The following is a 21,191-nucleotide window of genomic DNA, read 5'->3' as shown; positions in this document are numbered from 1 at the left end:
AACACAAAGAGAATACATGAACTGGGAGTTTTTGTGGATGGATCCCATGGGGGCCCAAAAGGCCAACAGGTAAGACAAATACAAATTTTGATAAAATGTAACAACATTTTACAAAGCTGCACCTTCTTATATAATTTGGAGCCCCTTGACTGCATAGGCTTTTTTTCCTGAAAAAGGTGAACTTAACCTTCAATCTTAGATTAGTATCAGTTACAAGGTAGAGGCCATCAACGAAGCTCTTAAAATGCCTTCTGTCTTGCAACACAAAGAGAATACATGAATCATGGCACAGTGTAAACTGAACTGTGTTAAATGTTCTGCAGAGCACTTATAAGACGAGAGAAAATAGAACATGATTGTGGCAATACTACTTACCTGTCCGTCAAATCTATGTTAATGGATTATATTGATTTTTTTTTGTCTGTTTGGAGCCTGCAAAGTGTGCAAACACTTGCAGAGAGATAGCGTAAATGTCAATATTTCTTCTTGAATGTTGGCTTTGCAAAACTGTGTTGCGGCAATAGTCATTGGAACTAAAGAGGCCAATTTTTGTAAATGTTAGACATATTCTAATTTCTGAATATGTTCACATTATTGTTATGGTCTGTGATGTTCTTTTCCCAATGTGCTGCTTAAGCGTTAGTGTAAGTAATTTGGAAAATTATAAGTTATAAGGTCGTAATAAACAGACACATGCTGTTATCTGGCCTCGTCTGAGAGTTTTAAAGAGATTCTTTGAGTTAAAATGAGTTAATCCATTTTCATTTCCACATCAGAGGGGAGGTTGCTGGTGTATTTACAGTCCCTGCTTTGTTAAACCCATGCCACCTTCGTCCCCTGGCCCTTTAAGACGATATGAATGCCAAAAGGCAGAGGACTGCCGTCTGATCATATGATCACTTCAATTGGCTGTCACAGTGGTCACCTGACTGGAAGCACCCGATCATTTGGCATGATTGGCTGTCACAGAGCTAATGTAATTGGAAACACCCAGTCATTTGCCATGATCTGAAGTTGGCCTTGACAGATTAGTCACTGTGGTGGAAGGGAGCACAAAAAGCCATACCCCATGAATACATATATGCAGTGGCTGGGAATTGAAGCCCACCCTCCCAGATGTTTAATATATATGTATGGCCAGTAGGAAGAGGTTAAAGGACCACTGTAACATTTGGGCATCAGGCTATTTTAAAGCTCACACACAACACAAGGCACAACAACTTATTTAACCCCTTCCTTCCCTCTGCTGCCTCCCGGCCATTTAATAGTTTCTAAATGCCAGAAAGTGAAGTCAGGCATTCCGATCATGTGACCGCTGTGACTGCCAATCACAGCGGCCACATGATCGGAAAGCTTCCATTCACAAGTATGCATCAGGAGCTTTGGGGTACCCACAGGTCACTGTGCTGGAAGCTTGCTGGGAGCGTGCTCTCAGTGCAATAATGTGTTTACATAGGGATGCATGTATGTAGCCACTCGGCGCTAATGCCCACCCGCAGAGAGGCCGCAGCAGGAAATGGTTACATATGTTCCTCAATAACTACATAGTGAAATCAGAGTAAGCAATTTCAGTACAGGAGTAGAGTCTGTACAACTGTACAAGACTAAAATTAGGGCTGATGTTCAACTGTAACCATTTCCTATACCAGAGGTCTCCACAATTTTTAAACAAAAGGCTAGTTTAATGTCCTTCAGAGCTAAAGGGGGCCATTAGGAATAGAAAAGGCCCTGAGGTCATTGTGAAAAAACAATGCCCCATCATGGTGTCAGCGGGAGGAATTGTGCCCCATTGTTGGTGTCATTGGGAGGAATTGTGCCCCATTGTTGGTGTCATTGGGAGCAATTATGCCCCTTCTTTGCTCTCGGGGGGGTAATTATACCAAAGAACCAGCAAACACAAATGTTCCTGTGCTTGGGCATGGACTCGATGCAGGCTACAACCACATTAAGAATGTCCTGGAACATGCACACCTTGCTGCCCTCAGGCTCTGAGGAAGAGGCAAGTCCTCGAAACGCGTCAGCCTATTGGATGTCTACACTCCCCATTTCGGACTGTTACTCAGCACGGTGTTGACACAGCTGTTCTTTATGATGTGCCTTGGCTATATTGTCGTTTGTGAGTACAACACATACTTTATTTATTATTTTTTATTAAACATTTTTATGGTAATACACTAGGCCTGTGCGCCCTCTGTTTTTTCTTTCCTCATGGGGTAATTATACCCCATTGTTGTTATCAGTGGATGAAAATAGTGCTCCGAGGGCCAGCTACCAGCAAACAAAGGGCCACATCTGGCCCCCAGGCTACAGTTTGGAGACCCCTGCCCTATACTGTCCAAAATGGAGATACATTTTTTTGGGTTTTAGATACACTTCAAAGGATCACTGTTGGGCTTATATAATTGAAATTCAAGCCTGATGCCAACTAGCCTTAAAATCCTTTTAGTGTAAGTCTTAAAGTATATGTGGACTTTCCTCTTGTAAAACTATCCGTTCAGTTTAAAATAGAAATGAAAGGCAAAACATTTGTGTATAGATATGACAAAAATTCTAAACACTTTTTTTCCCCTTTTTTTACAATGATCACATTCCCTCTGTTCTCAGCTGCATAGAGAGTTGGGGAAGGAGAAACAGCAGGACACTAATCTTCCCAGTGAACGGCTGTGCAAGGGGGAAGGGGCATGTCAGGACAAATTAATGGAGGAGAGCAGGCTGAGTTCCTAGCACAGCTAGAGAACTGAACGCACTGTGCTCTCATACCTAGTGTGGCTAGTTTTTAATATTTTTAACAGGAAAGCAGAGGGACAGGCAGGAACACACAAAGGAAGCAATACAAAGAGAACAGGATACCTCTTCATACAAGTACATGGTACAGCAGACACATATCAGGAATATGAACTGTTGGGCTTACAATCTCTTTAACTAGTACTTTTTCATTAAGTTTGCATTAATAATCTTGTATTCTGGAGTTCATTAACATATTCGTATATACTAAATCTTCATTCCTTTTATCTGACAGTTCTAAAAATTTAAGTGCAATAACAAATTAGTGTTGTTATGACAACCATTAGTATCATACGTTTATCTTCAGACTCTGTTCCATAAGAGTCGTCTTATAGTACATAGCAGCACACCAGGTCATGAAATTGAGCTCGGCATTTTGTACATACATTGTTGGCAAGGCAGATGTCACTTGTGGTATGTGTTGCCTAAGTATAGAAACAGAACATTGCCCCCTGGCATAATTAGTTACACAAATTCCAAGACAGTCTGAAGTTTGACTAAAGCTTATTTTAAAATTTTTCAACTACAGTATTTGACAAATGCAATTTAAAATGGATGCAATGTACAACATTCCTTTTTATTTGTCTGTTTTCTTTAGCAACCAAAATATACATTTTATCATTGTGTTTTGTTTTTGATTCATTTATTTTATTTGGCATGTTTAGTTATCTTTACTTTTAAAAGTGGGCTGAAACATCATAGTTTTATGTATTTTATTTTATTGTAATTCTACTTGGGTTATATTGTGAAATAGATAATAATAATAATAATAATAATAATAATAATAATAACATTAAACCTATATTCATTTTTTTTAACCACTTGACCTCCATAACGTTTTACCCTCTTCATGACCAGAGCATTTTTTATTGAACACTGCGCTCCTTAAACTGGTAATCGCGTGGTCATACAACACTGTACCCAGTTTTTTTGACACAAATAAAGCTTTTTTTTTTTTTTGCTTAACAAATTAGAAATGTCCAAAAAGTTTGAAAAAAAAGTTTTTCTTAGTTTTTTTTATTATATAAATGAAAAAAGACTGAAAAGAAAAAAAAACAATATTTTTTAAACTTTCTGTTATAGAACTTGTTCAATAAAATCATAAATTTAGGCCAAAATGTATTCTGCTACTTTGGTAAAACAAAAAAATCCCAAAGAGTGCATATTATTTGGTTTGTGTGAAACTTTTAACATCTACAAACTATGATATATATACTGGAATTAACGCAGGTATAGATGCCATACTGGTAATGGCAGTGATCAGCAACTTTTAATGGGACTGTATTAGTGTGGCGGGCAATCTGGTGCTAACAGACACTTGCTGAGAGGAACATTAACTGACACTGACAACACTAATGACACTAATACAGTGATCAGATATGATACTGTACACTGGAAAAATGACACTGGCTGGGAAGGGGTTAACACCAAGGGTAATCAAGGGGTTACCGTGTGCCTAACAAATGTAATGTGTGTAATATGTGCTGCTTTGCAGGAAGAAGAAGCAGGCAGATTGCTGTGCTGTGAACACAGGGTCCTTTGTGTTTTTAAACATAGGAATCTGTTCTGTGTTTGGATACACCAGGTTTCAGCCAAAATCATTGGCTGAAACCTGTTAATTAACTCGTGTTCTGTCCAATCACAGCACAGGTCGGCAGGGAGCACACGTGTGTGCCCAAAAACCTGGAAGCAGGAGGCAACGTACAATTATGTTGCCTGGCCTGCCTGTGCCACTCGCAGGTTTTTAAAGAAAAATACTCTTTTTTTAACAAAATAGATCTTTGTTGATCTGCCTTAAAACAACATTTCACTTGACTCTGATGTTAACCCCTAGACGCCGAGTGCACGCAAATATGCAGCGTCTGGGCCTTGACGCCTAGCGTCCGCATATTTGCGTCCCATTAGAAATTACATATGTGCTGAGAACGTGTGCCCTGCGCACTCCCAGCACGTATGTCTGTGACTCACGGAAAGGTCCCGATCTCCCCTTGCGATTGGGACCTTTTCCAATCATGTGACCGCCGTGATGGCAAATCACGGCGGTCACTTGACCCTAAAACCCCGCCTGCCTCCCGGCTTCTGAAACTCTTAAAGGGCCAGGAGGCGCCGGAGCAAAGTGGTTAAGAATGAAAAAAAAATCTGTTACAGAACAGTAATAATACATAAAGCTGAACTAAAGGGAGATAAAACATACCTCTCCTTCAACCAATGATCCCCGTCCTTCACCAGCGCGGCATCTTCTTCTCTGAGCTGATCTTGGCTGTCTTCATTGAATGGCACTCAGTTTACATGCTGGAGAATGCTGTGAGCAGGTAGGTAGGTAGATATATTTTATTGCAGATATGTTGCGTGTCTCTTCTGCAGTAAAGAGCCTACCTACTTACAGTGGAAGTTTAGTTCTGCTTTAACAGTCCAACCACCCAGGCCTCTGAAACTCACTCTTGCAAAGCTACGGCGGCAAAATAATTTTTTAGCATCCATAACTTACGGGTGTGTCAGAAGCTAGTCCCCCTACTGTGCACTGTTGTTCCACCTCCTACACCTCTGCAGCAACATAATAGTAGAGACCAAGTAGGACCACAGTACATAGCAAGGGATACAGGCATCCTATGTAACTTAGTGAGGTTGATTTGCTAAAGACAAATAGACTGTGCACTTTACAAAGTGCAGTTGCACTCTGCACTTGCAGTTGCTCCAGAGCTTAGTAAACCATACTATAGTAGAGGTTCACTTTGCAAAAAATACTCAATCACATGCAAGGAAAATAAAAAACAGCATTTTTGCTTGCATATGATTGAATGATGGAAGTCAGCAGAGCTTCTGCTCATTTACTAAGCTCTGGAGCAACTCCCCTTCAGCTGCACTTTACAAAGTGCACAATCTATTTGCCTTTAGTAAACCAACCCCAAAGAGTTAGCTGCTGATCCTTCATCCAGCCTTGGTTTTTCCCCACTTTTTTATCAAGCCTAGATTTTTAACACATGCAACTATGTGTTTTAGAAGTTGATATTTTCCTAAACACAGCTTTCTATATTTTTTAATCCAAAATGACGTGAAGTTGTGTTGAGTGTATTGTTCCGCGGTTTTTAGCCTTTCATTTTTTTATATTTCTGAAGATGCCGGTTGCCATTGTTGCATTCTGCTTGCCTGGCTCTTGACTCTGGTATCAATGCCTAGAATATAATAGCATTGTATAACAGGAAGCATATTTTTTTTATAACTCCGTACATTGAGAATAAAAAAAAAAAAGCATGAATATTCCAAAAACAGGGCTCAAGAGATTTGAAGCTGCAGTTTCAAAGAAAAGGAAGAAAAACACATCTAAGTCAAGCTACATAGATTGCAGCTTTGACGTCTTTGAACTTCAAACTTAATGAAGTTACTTTTTGGTAAGTATGAAATTGAAAAGCACTGCAGTGCAGAGTGCAAATACGTTCCGCGTAACACGCACATTTATCAAGTGCTGCTTCCATTTTGCAAAGCTGGTGAGGAAACAGAAATACCCTTTCAAGGCATTTTGAACTATAGTAAAATAAATGTCATACATATACTGTGTGTATATATATATATATATATATATATATATATATATATATATATATATAGACACTGTGTGCACACACACACACACACACACATATATATATATATATATATATATATATATATATATACCATATAAAGCACATGCATTTTGCTTGGTTTTACATATATATATGCACACACACATATATATACAGTATATACTGTATATTCTCGGTTTCATTGCACCTCTCCACTACTTCACTCCTCCAGTGGAACTTCCTCCCCTGGTGATTGGCTGAGCAGTTCATCAGATGATCCCCTCCAGGAGCACTGGGTATTTATGTAGGGATGGAATGGGCCAATGGATTTGTTGGAAAGTATGACAATGGTGAGCATCAGTGGGGGGGAGAGGGAGGGTTGCTCATACAAAAGAGCCCATCACTTTGCCCTGAAATGAGACATTGGACAGAATCTACTAATGCTGCTACCCTACACTTCAGTGAGCATAGTAAAGGATGAATTGGTGCAAGGTGACTGTTGTCTGTAAAAAACGATAGCGGGACAGTCCACTGGTGTTTCTAATAGGTTCTGTGGCAGAACACCCCCCAGTTTCCACTAAAGTTGGGCCTTCTGTAGTGGAGAAGAAGCAGTCTCCAAGGAACATGCAAAAAAAGGATAAAAAAAGCGAGTGCTGCGTTCCATCTGCGCTCCACCTGTGTCCCACTCCTTGTCCCGGTCCTCTCAAACTACCCAGCCGGCTATGCACCTAGGAAGAAGACTGTGTTGCCCGCAATTGAGACATCTGTAGGTCCAGGGGTGGACTGACCATTTGGAAACTCGGGCACTGCCCGAGGGCCCGGGGTCAGTAGGGGGCCCCATGAGATGCCCCTGGTACCTTTTTCATAGTTTTTTTTTAGTTTGGGTAAGGACACAGGGGCCCCATGATCCCCTATTGAGGGCCCGGGGTCAGTAGGGGGCCCCATGAGATGCCCCTGGTACCTTTTTCATAGTTTTTTTTTAGTTTGGGCAAGGACACAGGGGCCCCATGATCCCCTATTGAGGGCCCGGGGTCAGTAGGGGGCCCCATGAGATGCCCCTGGTACCTTTTTCACAGGCTTTTTTTAGTTTGGGCAAGGACACAGGGGCCCCATGATCCCCTATTGCCCGGGGGCCCCATGAGTTGTCAGTCCACCCCTGTGTAGGTCCCAGACTTCACTTGATCCTAGATAAGCCTGTCTTTTACTTTATGCATGTGAGTGCATTTTAATTTGTCTTTTAATAAATCTAAAACAGTCTGCAGTCAGTGGCACCATTTTTTATCCTTTAAGGATGGTAAAAATGATAATTGACTATAATTAGTGGCAATTAGGATCATTTTTGAACGAGAAATGTCCAAGTATATTCCAGAAACAGCCTTTAAATACCGCCACTAAAAATATCAAATTATTACCAAATACAGATGCCTAGTAATGCTGTTTCATTATGGTAAAATGTCCTCCAGCATAGTAGGGCCAAACTTTTAAACAATAGCTAATCATTCCAAAAATATATGTTTCACATTTGTAGACTATTCTAATTCAGTAAAAACATTATCATAGGGTGAAGATAATATAGCATAATATATATGTATCACTTATTTTCTATTGTAATGTTTTACTACTAATTAATATGTAAAAGTGGTTCCATTGTATTGCACATTATTGCCGTTCCTCAATTTTTACTTCAGTGGAATTTCAGTTTTGGGATGGAATTTGTGACCTGTGAATTAATTTGCGTTGAGATTGGCAATTCATGTCTTTTGCACAATTTAACAATGCAGATTGCTGAAAATGCTATCAACACATGATTGCAATAACAATATAAAATCAAATTGCTAGTTGGCTATTATTCCTTTTGTGCTTTAGGAATCTTAATTATGTGTTTAAGTGTCTAGGGGGTAAGTGGAATATTTGTAGTTTTTTTTACTTTTGGCAGGACTGTTGGGGCCATAGAAATATGGAAAATCAGAGTTAGAAGAAATCGTTAATTCTAAGTGTTAAAATGTGAGATGTATTGAGTACATAGATAGGTAGCAAACAGGGGCGGACTGACCATTTGGAAACTCGGGCACTGCCAGAGGGCCCGGGGTCAGTAGGGAGCCCCATGAGATGCCCCTGGTACCTTTTTTATAGGCTTTTTTGAGTTTGGGCAAGGACACAGGGGCCCCATGATCCCCTATTGAGGGCCTGGGGTCAGTAGGGGACCCCATGAGATGCCCCTGGTACCTTTTTCATAGGCTTTTTTGAGTTTGGGCAAGGACACAGGGGCCCCATGATCCCCTATTGCCCGGGGGCCCCATGAGTTGTCAGTCCGCCCCTGGTAGCAAATAAGAGAATTTAGAGTGTATGTGAAGGCTAACGTTGAACTTTTCTTATTAGCTCCCTTTTGGTCTTTTTAAATACATATTTAAATGTGTTTTCTATTATTTGTGCAGAAAAAAAACAGTTAATTCTGCCAGAAAGCTTGTGTGCTGATAACTTCATGTGCTGTCTGCCTCTGCACTGTTATCAGCTATATTGTTCCCAGTTCTCACTGTGGTCTACAGAACACCTCCTCCCTATGTTATCAGGAAAAGGAAAAAGGGAAGGGTTCTTCAGCCATGTAACAAGTTTTACCAAGTGACATTGTAGGGTTGTTTTTCTTTTAAATACCAAACATGTTATACTTACCTGCCCTGTGTAATGGCTTTGCACAGGGCAGCCCCTATCCTCCTCTTCTCGGGTCCCTCCCTCCTGCCTAGTGCCCCCATAGCAAGCAGCTTGCTCTGGGGGCACCGAAGCAAGCTCACTCCTGAGTCACTGCTCCCTGTATCCATTCACAGAAGGAGTGTGGCTCGGACCCACCCCCACTCTCTCCTCATTGGCTCGCTGGCTGTTACTGACAAGAGCGGGAGCCAATGGCTACCACTGCTGTCTCAGTCAATAAGGAGGGAGAGACCCTGGATCTCCCACATCACTGGATTGAGATGGGGCTCCGGTAATTTTCAGGGGGGCAAAAACAAACAAAAAAGATCCTTCAGGCATGGGCATTTAGGATGGACACCCTTAAGTGAATTTGTGCTTTACTCATAAAAGGCAAAGTAACAGGCATATCCTGATGCAGACCTCAAAAGATGTTTATACTTACTTTCCTTTCACTCCTCCGATGATCTATTTAGCAATCTGGAGTAAAGGGAAAGTCCTGTGTATGCTACAAGTCAGTCTTAGCGTACATGGGGCTAGGGACTCTATGAAATCCATGTGGTAATGCTGCTTGGCCCAGCACTGTTACATGAAATGAATCACACGATCATTGACACACCAAAGTGCCAGACTTTTCTTTTGGCTCTTTGAGTTCAAGACAGCAGGATCAGGCCTGAAATATGACATATCTGACACCAATGTATCGGACTTCAAATTGTTTTTCTATATCATCTCTATAAGTGTAGCTTTCTATGCACAGGGTAACATTCCACATGAAATCAATGAAATTAATATCGTGTTATGATGTCAGATTGTTATACCAGCTACGATGCCGTTGATCCACAAGGGCTCAATGGCCTTCTACTGATGCATTACCTTTACAATCTAGGCAACACCCAAGTAACTAAACTCTACAGCTTCCCTTTAAAATGGGTTTATTGAGAGCTGGAATCTAATTATGTGCTATGAACCACAGGGTTTTATACATTTTATAAGTCAACCCCACTGAATACATTTCTCTGTTATATTTCTTACTTGTAACTACAAGCAGTCAGGTGAGAACTATGGGCATGCTAGAACATTAGGAGGTGTACTCATTTGGTATGATGTATAGCACACAAAAAAGAATTAGGAGTATTGAATTCCCGGTTTCGTGAAGCCTTACTTGTAGTTGTTTTTCATGTCAGTAGCTTACTGTAATTATTTTCAGCTGAATCATGAGAAGGAATAAAATATATTGCACTTTCCTTTTAGCTACAGTGCAAGACAATTTAACTGAGGCTTGCACCAAAACAGCAGAACCATATGAGCATATATTTTATCCAGGGAATAAATCCAACTTTGTTACCCTTGTTCGTGAGTGACTGAAGTTGATGGCCATTTGTCATTTTCTATTTTAACTAGCTATATATAATAAGAAATGGATTGCTTCATGTTCAGTTATGGAAGTTAGAATAATAAAAGTTGTGTCACTTATGGCAAGTTGGGTAATTCTTCAAATTAAGAGGTGCAATTAAATGTGGGTTATGTGTGTCTTATAGATGGCCCCGTAGGTATTTCTGCAGCATATTTCTAGAAAGGACCAGGCCAAAAACTAAAATGCTATAGCTCTAACCATACAATTACATTTTCTAACCACTCTGGAAATCTTTTGGAATCAACCTAGAAGATAATGAATTTGTAATCAGTCACAAAGAAAGTTTATGAGGTTTGCTTGCCATTTTTCCCTTCCTAGAAGAATTTAATAAAAATGACTATACTTAATAGATAGATCACCAAGGATCCTATTGTCAGGGAAAAACCTTAATTTTACTTTTCATGAATGAATGATATTGCTCAACAGAGGATAAGTTAAGGGCTTCTGTAAAAGAACCTGTAGGATATGTAGGACCTTCATTATTGAAGCCAATAACAGCTGACTTATTCCTGCTGGAAACAATTCTATTTTTGTCTTCAGTTTGAAGTTGTAGACCGGCACATGCTTGTGGAATCAGAATACTCCTTTATGTAGCAGAGAATTTTAGTAAATAAACCCCCAAGTGTCCTTCCTTGCTTACATGTTTCAGTCCTGTGTGGGCCTTTATCATAGACAATGGCTATGATTAAGCCCCACACCAGCCTGAAACATATAGTAAGGAAGGGCACTTTTGGGGTTGGGGGTAATTTACTAAAAAACAGCATGGTGCAGCATCTGGCATAGCTGTGCATAGAAACCAACCAGCTTCCAGGTTTTTTACATGACATTGAAAAAAACAGTGGTGAGGAACATTCCTCTACAAACTAGTTGCATATGAGTTACCAATACATTGAGGATATCTAAGCGTATCAGACAAAAAAGAGGAGAGAGGGTCAGAGAATACCCTAACCCCCACTACCTCTGAAGCAGAAGATACATTCAAGGAGGCACTTGAAACAGTGACAGTAGGTTACGATGTCCCCCACTATAGGGTGGGACATCGTTAGGGGATAATGACTTATCTAGAAGGTGTTGACTGAAATCATATCTGAGGGGTTTAAGAAAGGGTGCAACTTCTGGGGTCGTAAGACCACCTTGCCCATTTTTTGTGGAACTTTAGGATCAGAAAGTGAGCTTTGGCGAACATAAATTCCATTAAATAATGCTCATTCAGAAGAGAGGTTACCATTTGGATGGTGGGTGATGAGGGTTGCTTCCAGTTACTGGCTATGGACAATCTGGTAGCAATGAGTATGTGACTGACCAGAGAGTGTGCTGGTGTGGGCCACTCGTTTAGTCCCACTCCCAAAAAGGCTGTTTGTGACTTTAATTCAGCTTCCAGGTTTTATTGTCAAAGCTTAATTAAACAAGCTGAAGTTAGATGCTGATTTGCTACCATGCACTGCTGCTACAGATTTTGAATATTTTAGTTTTAGTAAATCTTCCCCTTTGTCTTTTAATCCTGTGCTAAATAAAGAAGTTATCTGATCCCATTAGCATGTGCCGATCTGCAACTTCAGATTGCTGCTGTGGCTGTCAGGAGCCTCTTGAGCACTGCATACTTGCACCAGACCTACATGGACTTTCAGGTTGAGAGGCTGCTATTTAGCTGTATTTTCTTCTTCACTGCAATAGTTTTAGAAGCCCCAATGATGGACTTCTGTCCAACAAAAGCTGCTGATATCATTTAATTTGTTTGTCTTATGATAATTTAATTTATTTAGTTGGTCTTTTGGTGCCCAAGCTAAGAAAATGTCAAATAAAACTAGCCTTATTCTCCTTGGTGTTATTGGTACATGAAAGCCATGATTCAATTGCTTACTAATAGCAAACTCAGGCAGTTATTCCATTTGACAGTTTTGGTCAGGATATCCTCCACACTTTACATGTATTTCCTTCTGGAAATAAATGCAGCGGGCTCTTTCATCACAAAGAAATATTGCTCAGATTGTTGTGCTCTATTGCTGTGCTAGTCACGTGGACATAAATATAGAGAAACAAACAGCTATTTAAATGGAATGTAAATTAGATGTTGACAACCTATTTTTTGTCTTCAAAACTAGGTCATATTGAGTGGTAGATGGAAGACAGGAAGTGAAAATAAGTTGACAGATACAAGCGTAGTGTAGTGTAAGCTTGGCAGAGCAGACCTAGAATGGTAATAAACTGAAAATCAAAATAACAGGTCATATTGAAAAAGAGTTGTCTGCGTTCTACATTGTGAATTGAGCACTGTTATTAGGTGGGGTCAATTTGAAATTATCATCTCCTTGCCTTTTCTTTAGTATCCAGAGTGGCAGCAAAGACAATGGTTGCAGATGTGTGGAGCAAAGGACCAGCGATAGGGATCATTTCTAAGTGCTTCTCAGTCTCTCAGATAGCGATTGGAAAGAGCTCTAATACCAGGGTTCAGTACTAACATAGAATATTACTGGCTTCCTTTTGTAGCATCTCACGCAAATGTATTAAAAAATGCAATGGAAAAAGTTTAATTTTTATTTTCAAATGGTGATACGCATCAACTGCAGTACTGGAACACCTGGATCCATTTTGCACCAAATTGATTATGAAGGGCCTTATGATTAAGCAGTTGGATGTGAAACATGTGAAGGCATTTCAGAACTGCTGTTGATGTGTAGCACCATTTGAAAATAAACCTCCCAATCTTTGGAAGTGCTGCATGGACCAAATTCTTTGCAAATTAACTTTGCAACCAAGCAAGGATATTCACTATACTATCAAATTGGGCAAATTTGAATCAGAAGGATTCAAAATTTTTGGGCGTTAGTCCAGTCCACTAAGAGAAATGGTATGAGCTGATTAGACAGCATCGACTAGCGTTATGTGCATCCGAATAATGAATGGATTGAAATTCAGATCCATTGGTTATCCAATTCTGATTTATCGAACAAATTTGAAAATCAGATTAATTTCCCCATGGGCCCTAACTACTAACGCATCATGTGACATCATCCGAATGAAACAAATGCACTTGTTAATTTTGCAATAGCATTTTTTTGGATTCGATGACATTCATTGCTATGTCTATTCAGAGATTCATATGCCTCCGAAAAATGAAATTTTCTTCTGAATAATGAATAAAAATAAAACACACATGTCTAGTATGAAGTATTGTGGTATGCCATGCTATTTTTTGTTATACCTTTATGCTGATTTCTTTGTTTATATAGGGGTTGATTTAAAAAAATCTGAAGAATATATTAATAAAAATATATATTTTTAAAAATATATTTTAAACTATAATCTTCAGATCTTTTTTAACATATAAAAAAGTCACTTTAACATATATTTCTACATATATTTGTAAATGCATTCCAAAAATGTAGATTTGTATTTTTAAAGACATACAGTATATTTGAAATGTATTTTTAAAAATATTTTTCATATATTTTGTAATAAAAAAACATTTCAACATGCAGTATATATATATTATATATATATATATATATATATATATATATATAAAAAAATATATATATATATATATATAGATATTGAAATATATTGAATATGTCCAAAATTGTAGCATTTTAAATATATGTCAATATATTTGGGAAGAATATTTTTAAAATATTTTAGATTTTTCTTCCATATGAGACATTACAGAGCCAGGGAGCTTCCGACATCACTTCTCAAAAAGGAGGAAATTATTTTTTTCCCTTGTAGACCTATACACAGACTCTTTCTTTGTCCCAATCCATCTGTGTTTGAGCTGATATCAATTAAGTTTGGATCTTTAAGATGTGCTGTATTAATATGATACAATGTTGATGATTTCGCACACCCATCCTTAATGCAATGCTATAAATGAAGCAGCCTCATAATGCGATTCCATGTCTTTATACGTCATACCAGCTATAAAATCTTAGCTGCATTTATTCAGAAAACATATTTCATTACTCAAAATTCTTAGAATTTCATTAATGTTAAAGTGAATTATTACAAAGGTGTTTTTATCTTTCTCGCTGTCTGTTTTGTGAGTCACTGTTTTTATTGTTAAATTGTAAAACTGCAGTAAATACAGATAGTAGAGGAAAGAAAGCTCTAATCCAGAAAAAGCACTCGCTTATTATTCCATGTATGGCTGGTGCAGCAGTTAATGACTCTAATGGCACCAGCAATTACTCCAAAAGTAAGTATAATGTGCCTGGTCATTATTACCATGTTACAGCGGTGTGAAAGACGGAGCAAAAAGCGCAATGTTGACCTTCTTCTTTCACAGTCCCAGTGGGCAATATTTTTCCATTTCCCTTTAAAACATTATTTCAGAAAAATTGGTAACATTTGTACTTATTGTATTTCTAAACAATGTTCACTTGTGTGATTAGATCTTTGTACCGTTGTTAAGTAAAAACATTAAAAGAAACTTAGCAGATAGGGCAAAAACATTTGATGGAAGCATCGGGAGCCTTGCCCCCCTCATATCTACACTATATGGCCAAATGTCTGTGGACGTTGACCAACACATGTGCATGAGATTGTTGGAAATCCCATTCTAAATCAATTGAATATGGAGCCCCCCCACACACACACATACACACTCCTTGTGTGTGTTGGGGGGAGCTCCATAACATCCCGCATGTTATAGGAAGGCCCCCATGTTATAGGAAGGCATTCCACAAAATGTTAGTGTGTTGCGGAAATGTATGCCATTTAACCAAAAGAGCTTTTGTGAGGTCAGGTACTGATGTTGGATGTAAAAACCTGTCTCTCATATGGTGCTTCAATTATTCCCAAAGGTGTTTAATAAAGTCAGAGTTCTGTGTAGGCAATCAAGTCCCTTTACCCCAAGCTCATCAAACCATGTCTTTATAGACTTGGCTTTGTGCAAAAGGACACAGTCATGCTGCAAAAGAAAGAGGCCATCCCCAGACAATTGCCATAAGGCAAGAGGTTCTCCATTGTATAAATGTTCTTTGTACACAGTAGCATCAATAAATGTCTGCGGTGTCCACAATCCTTTGGTCATATAGTTTCAAATTAGTGACACTGAAAGCACTGTTGTCCAGGGATCAGCATGAGAGTCAAGCAACTAGTGTGCCAAGAAGAGGTCAGCAATGATTATCTATTTCTCATGTGAAAGGCTTACTTTGAACACTAGTGAAAAAAACACACTTTTCAGAAGTTTGCACCTTTAAATCAGTGGCCCCCAACCTGCAGCCAGAGGGCCAAATGAGGCCCTTTGCTAGCGTTTAGCCGGCCCTTGGAGCACTATTCCTCCCAATGATATGGGACACTATTCCTCCCACTGACATCAAAAGTAGTGCATAATTCTTGCCACTGACACTGATAGGGCACAATTCTCCCTACTAGTATCAATGATGGGGTACTATTCCTCCTACTGACACCACAAATGAGGCACTATTTCTTCCACCTATACCAGTGATGGGGCACTATTCTTCATTTTACTGACCACCAACCCTGAGGCCGTGTTTGTTTTCAATGATGCTGGGCCTTGGACATTTTCTAACCCCACTGGCCACAATCCGCCCACCATAAAGTCTAAAGGTAAACTGGCCTTTTCTTTGAAAAGTTTGGGGATCTGTGCTTTAACTATTTGAGTTAGCTAATAAAGAGTGTCACTTTTTACAAATTCTGCTTTCTTCATTTCATTGCCATCACAATATAATGATTTGTATAGTTAAAAAGTATAAACATAAGAATATTGAGGTTTCTAGTTTAAAAAATGGAAAAAAAATAGCTTTCATTTTCACAGAATACAATTTTGATTCTAATTGGTTGCTATGGGTAATCCCTCCCCTCTCTTTTTCTTCAGTTTCCCACTTAATAACCCAGAACAGATCTTTGGGTTATTAACTTATTCCTCTGATGGCCATAGTGGGGCTGAAAATTCAGCAGGTTCTAGCGAATACCTGAAAGGTTACAATATCAATACAAGCGTGTATACATTCAAAGCCGCCAGAAATGAAATAATTGTTGTTTTACTCAATGAAGTATGAAAATTCTTTCAAATACAGTACAATTGTGTGCAAGCTGTTATCTTAAAAGGTGTTGTAGTCATGTTCCGCAATGTTATGTTTAATGGCTTCAGGCTGACTGACAGATATAATTTCAACAAACCCATTTGCCTTGACTATTTTCCTACAATTGCTGATACCGTATTGCTGAGAAATCTGCCACCCTTGCCTGGTACATGCTGTCAATCTAGGTCTCAGGGAAAAATCTATCATCTCTGGAGTATATGCTTTTGAAGAGCTGTTATAGTTTTTATTAAACTTCAGTGACAAATAAATGGGCAAATCTATAGGTCATTGTTCTGTAGAAATGTTGAAAGAAGTCCCAACGCACCGGGTGACACTTTGTCATGGCTGTTGTTATATATGTTATGGAATTTAATAAAAGAAAAGCTTACACTGTAAAGATAGCCAAAGATATGAGATGAATAATCTATTTGGACCTTCAATTTTTCTACTCTAAGTTTAGTCAGTTGGGGCAGGCGTGTCTTCAGAGGTTGCAATTTATCCACAGATATATGGTTGGTTTCCCATTATCAGGAATACCTGGTCATGGCACTTCTATGACTATGGGTTTCCATGAATTTAGAGAGAAAACAGGCCACCTGTTTTCTCTCTATCCAGTGGCTGATTTCCCCGTCTGAGGAGGGCTGCACCCCTGAAGCATTTCCTTTGGTTGTCGCTGTCCTGGTACCCTTGGCTTCCCTTTTGGCTGTGCATATCCTGAGGCGCCGGAAGTACATACGATATCCGGTTCAGTTGTTTCCATGAATTTGTTTAATGCTCTTTTCTTGTATAGTCATTCTGAGAGATTTCATGGCTAAATAGAATTAGATATTTACATTCCTTGTACATTATATATACCAACATGCCCAGGTGAATCATGGGGCTCCACAGAAAAACAAGTAGGGGCTTCCTAATCTGGAACTTTTTCAGCAAATTTGGTTCTCTTAGCAATTAAGAGCCAACAACTCCAGGTGAAACTGAGCATATGCAGAACACTGCAGCTTAAAAACCAGTAGACACAGAGATCTAGGGTAGAGGAAAATATATTTTTTGTAAAACGTACTTTGGCCCCTAATCTCCTACTGAATGATCTTTTAAATTGATGCTCAATCTCAGTAGGTTTGAAATCAGAGAGAAGGTGGGTCAGCGTTCAAATTTTACAAGATTTACAAATGATTTAATCTATTAAGATATGTGTAATTCATACTTGATTTGACATGCAGTTTTCACTGAAAGTAAAGTTTGCTTAGGTGTTCCTTCATCACACACTCAGTTTCCATTTTCCAGCTTTGTAACAAGTTTACCTAAAAAGAGAAGTGTGAGATTCAAAAAAATAAACAATCATACTCACCTATGTAGATGCAGTATCGGTCTGATGCCGCTGCTGTCCCCCGCCACTTCTACACCAAGCCACACTGCTGAGACTCTGAGCCAGCAACTGCTGCCCCTCCACAGCCTGGTGCTCCAGTGAGTACTGGAGAGAGTGACTGATCATCAGTCTTTGATTACTAAGTTCTCGGGTCTGTTTTGAGCACAGAGCGGTGACTGCCAGTCACCGCTCTGTGCTCTGCCCCTGCAGTGCTCATTGGACCTCTGGGCTGTGGAGTTGGTGGAAGTAGCTGGCTCAGGCTCTCAATGGTGTGTTGAGAAGCTGAGCCAGCTGCCAGTCAGGCCACTGGGTGGATTCCAACATTTTTGTCGGGATCCCTGCAGAGCCTGGGCCGGCTCTATGATGTCAGTCGACAGAGGACGCTAAATCTGGGTCACTGGAGGGCAGAACAAAGTGCACTCCTGTGACCTACAGAAGTATGGCCAACAGAGCTTTGGTCCTTTTGTACCCAGAAGACAGACCAAATGTATTCTACTAAGGAAAAAGCAGTAGCCTTTTTTTGTTTTCCAGCAGTCCCAAAGTTAGTTCAAAGCAAGCAAAAGGTGGAAATGGGTATTACAGTTAGGGACTATTCATTGTCCTTTTTCCTACACTAAAAGGAGAATGAAATTTAGGTAATAATCCCATGCTTCTCTATGTGGCTGGTTTTACACCAATGCACTGCTGTTCAGCACAAAGAGATTTAACAAAGGCTAATTCACACCCACAGGTGTATGTTAACACTTGCTTGCATGTGAATAAGCCCTTAAACCTACTTGCTATTGCATAGATGTATATTGTTTATTTTTTTATTAATTAAACATATTTGGAATTATATCTGTATATTAAATATATTAATTGGAACAGTGGCTTTATAGTGAACTTGCATTACATTATTTCTAGATAGGACCATTCCTTAATTATTGTCTTCAGGGCTGCAAGAAATAAGTGTTAGTAATCTGTTGTGTGTAACAACACATATAAGATAGATATGCTTCCATCTGTACTGTATGTAAAAATGATGTCATTTTATATGTGTAAATCAGCAGACTTAAGTAAACCTAATGTTACATTGTTACCATGGTATATTAAACCTAGCATGTATAACTAGCAAATGATTCCTTCATTATCCTGCACTAATTAAACTGGAAGTGACATTAGCCTGAAGAGACCAAAATCAGGTTTAAGGGAGTCGGTTTTCACGCTTTTGATGGCAGCAGAAATCTGCAGGAAAATATTTGAACTGTGCTGCAAAGGTGAGAGTGACATGTTGGAAAAACCCTACTGATTGAGATAACTAGCTACATAGCAGACCATATGGAGCATTGCGGTAATGATGGTTTAATTAAAAAGTATGTTAATTAATGAAACCTAGGTATACAACAGATTCCTAATGCACAAGTTTTTTTTTTTTATATACAATGTTAAAATCCTTATTATTAGCCTGATTAGTGGTTCTATTAATGTCCCTTAGTAAGGTAACAGGATGGTACTGTTGTTTATGCTTTTGCTATATCCTTAACTTGGTTTGCATCCATAGCAATTTATAGTCATCAAATTTCGGAAACATGTTTTACAGTAGCTCTAATCCTATATTGTTATTGAAGTCTGTAAATGTTTAAGATATATGTCATTTATGTATTACTTCCCATGTACAAAGCAGAGAGATAAAATACAATATTACCTATTAATGCAGTTATGTGTTCAATACAAAATTGTAAAGGTATTGTTAAATGGTACTAATCTAATGTTGACTATTTCCTAGTAGGTTTTTAAACAAATACTCATACAAAACATTCTCAGTACATTCGATGGCTTGATGAATGTGGTTCGAGGATAGTTTAAAATTTTGTTTTCTGTTAACATTCAAATTTTGAAACAAATAGGCTTTACCAAATAAGAATCACATCCACCGTTTCAAATTTGTTCATTCAAGAAACATTTTCTTACCTGCTCCTTCAAATTTTCTTGTCATTTTGATCAAAAACCCAGGTAGACTTGACCCAACTAATGATTAGAAAAGCGAACGCATGTTCTTAAAATGAACATTTTCAAGTGAAATAGCCATCTTGACTTGTTAGCCTCTTGCAGTCCCTTACAAGGAAGTTCTAAAACTGGGATAAGGAGGGCAGCAACAGTAGCTAATCAGTCGTGATGTGCATATAAGCCGGTAAGGAACATTCCAAAAGGTGACTCAATAATGAACCATCACTGTGCTGTTGCTGTGCCTTCACTGTCCATGTACAGACTGGGGATAGGGACTTAGTCAAGATATATTGCTTATTGGCAGCTGAGAAATGTCAAGTCAACAGGTCTGTCTGGTAGAGCTGTGTATATCTAAGGGGTGGATGGATAGAGCTACAAATTCTTTTGCAGGTAAAACAGTTCTCATGTATGTATTTACAAGGTATACATAATTGTTCAGCTGGGGTTCTGCTTTAAATCGGTTGAACAGAATACATTTATCGTGTTGTAGAAGATTAAACTAATCACCCTTTTTCATAGTTGCTCTGTTTTTTCTTGCAGAGTTCTGATGACCTCTTGGTTGCCTCTGCTGAGTGCCCCAGTGAGGATGATGAGGACATCGATCCGTGTGAGCAGAGCTCAGGTGGGTTAGGTTAGTCAACTTTTTTTATTCTTTTTTCTTTAATGTGTTTTACATCTCTCTAGTGATGAGTGATCCAGTTTGAAAATTTGGTGAAAATCAATGAGTCGCAAGATGCCTATTAGCCTGGTTAGGTGCATGCAGATTTGTCCAATCTGTGGAGAATCTCATGATCCATGAGGCCTAATTGCCCTTTTTTTCTCAATTGCATGATTCTCGGACAGACAGATCCACATGCAAATATTCAGGTGATTCATTATTAATAAAACCCCAGTTTTCCTGAGTCAGTCATCACTACCTCCCTCAGAGAGGAATCCATTGGAATTCCCTCCCCATTACAGATGGGGCTAACCCCCAGGTGATTGGCCTTATATTTGGGAGCTGAGCTCATCTGCAGGGGTGGAGTTATTTCTAAAACTGAAGAAATTCAAATCCTTGTGACAGAATGCTCCTCAGGGCCTCAGAAGAGGTTTAGGTTGAAGTAACCCATGCCATTCATTTTGCCAAGACACTAACTGCACCTGTGTATAGAGGTTGTTGTATGCTGCTAATTGCTCCTTCTATTTTGTCAGAGCTCTCAAAGAAAATCTAGATACCAGTTATGAAAACTCAATTTTACGTTCAAAAATCTGCCTGGGTTTAGTCTGCCTGCACACAATGATGTCATCTCTCCTTTTCCTATTGGCTGAAATTATAATTTTTCTTCAATTGACAGAGCTCAGCCAATAAA

The 21,191-nt window shown here is 39.0% G+C and overlaps 1 protein-coding gene across 17 annotated transcripts in view; it reads left to right on the top strand.

Annotated features, from left to right (window-relative positions):
* The window catches only part of NRXN1 (neurexin 1), a 2,017,115-nt gene that overhangs the window by 1,968,872 nt on the left and 27,052 nt on the right, over window positions 1-21,191 (top strand). For 10 of the 17 annotated variants that reach the window (XM_089676450.1, XM_089676454.1, XM_089676460.1 and 7 more), the window contains one exon: window positions 20,383-20,473. In XM_089676450.1, the coding sequence (XP_089532576.1) occupies window positions 20,383-20,473 (91 nt within the window). The remainder of the gene's footprint in view (window positions 1-20,382; window positions 20,474-21,191) is intronic. The other 7 variants (XM_089676452.1, XM_089676451.1, XM_089676455.1 and 4 more) reach the window with 1 other exon arrangement.

The sequence above is a fragment of the Staurois parvus genome, unplaced genomic scaffold, assembly GCF_062004578.1.
Source record: "Staurois parvus isolate SC_StPar_1 unplaced genomic scaffold, SC_StPar_1.0 ptg000169l, whole genome shotgun sequence".
Taxonomy (NCBI): domain Eukaryota; kingdom Metazoa; phylum Chordata; class Amphibia; order Anura; family Ranidae; genus Staurois; species Staurois parvus.
Note: the sequence above shows the minus strand (reverse complement) of the source record. Positions and strands in the feature narration are given on the sequence as shown.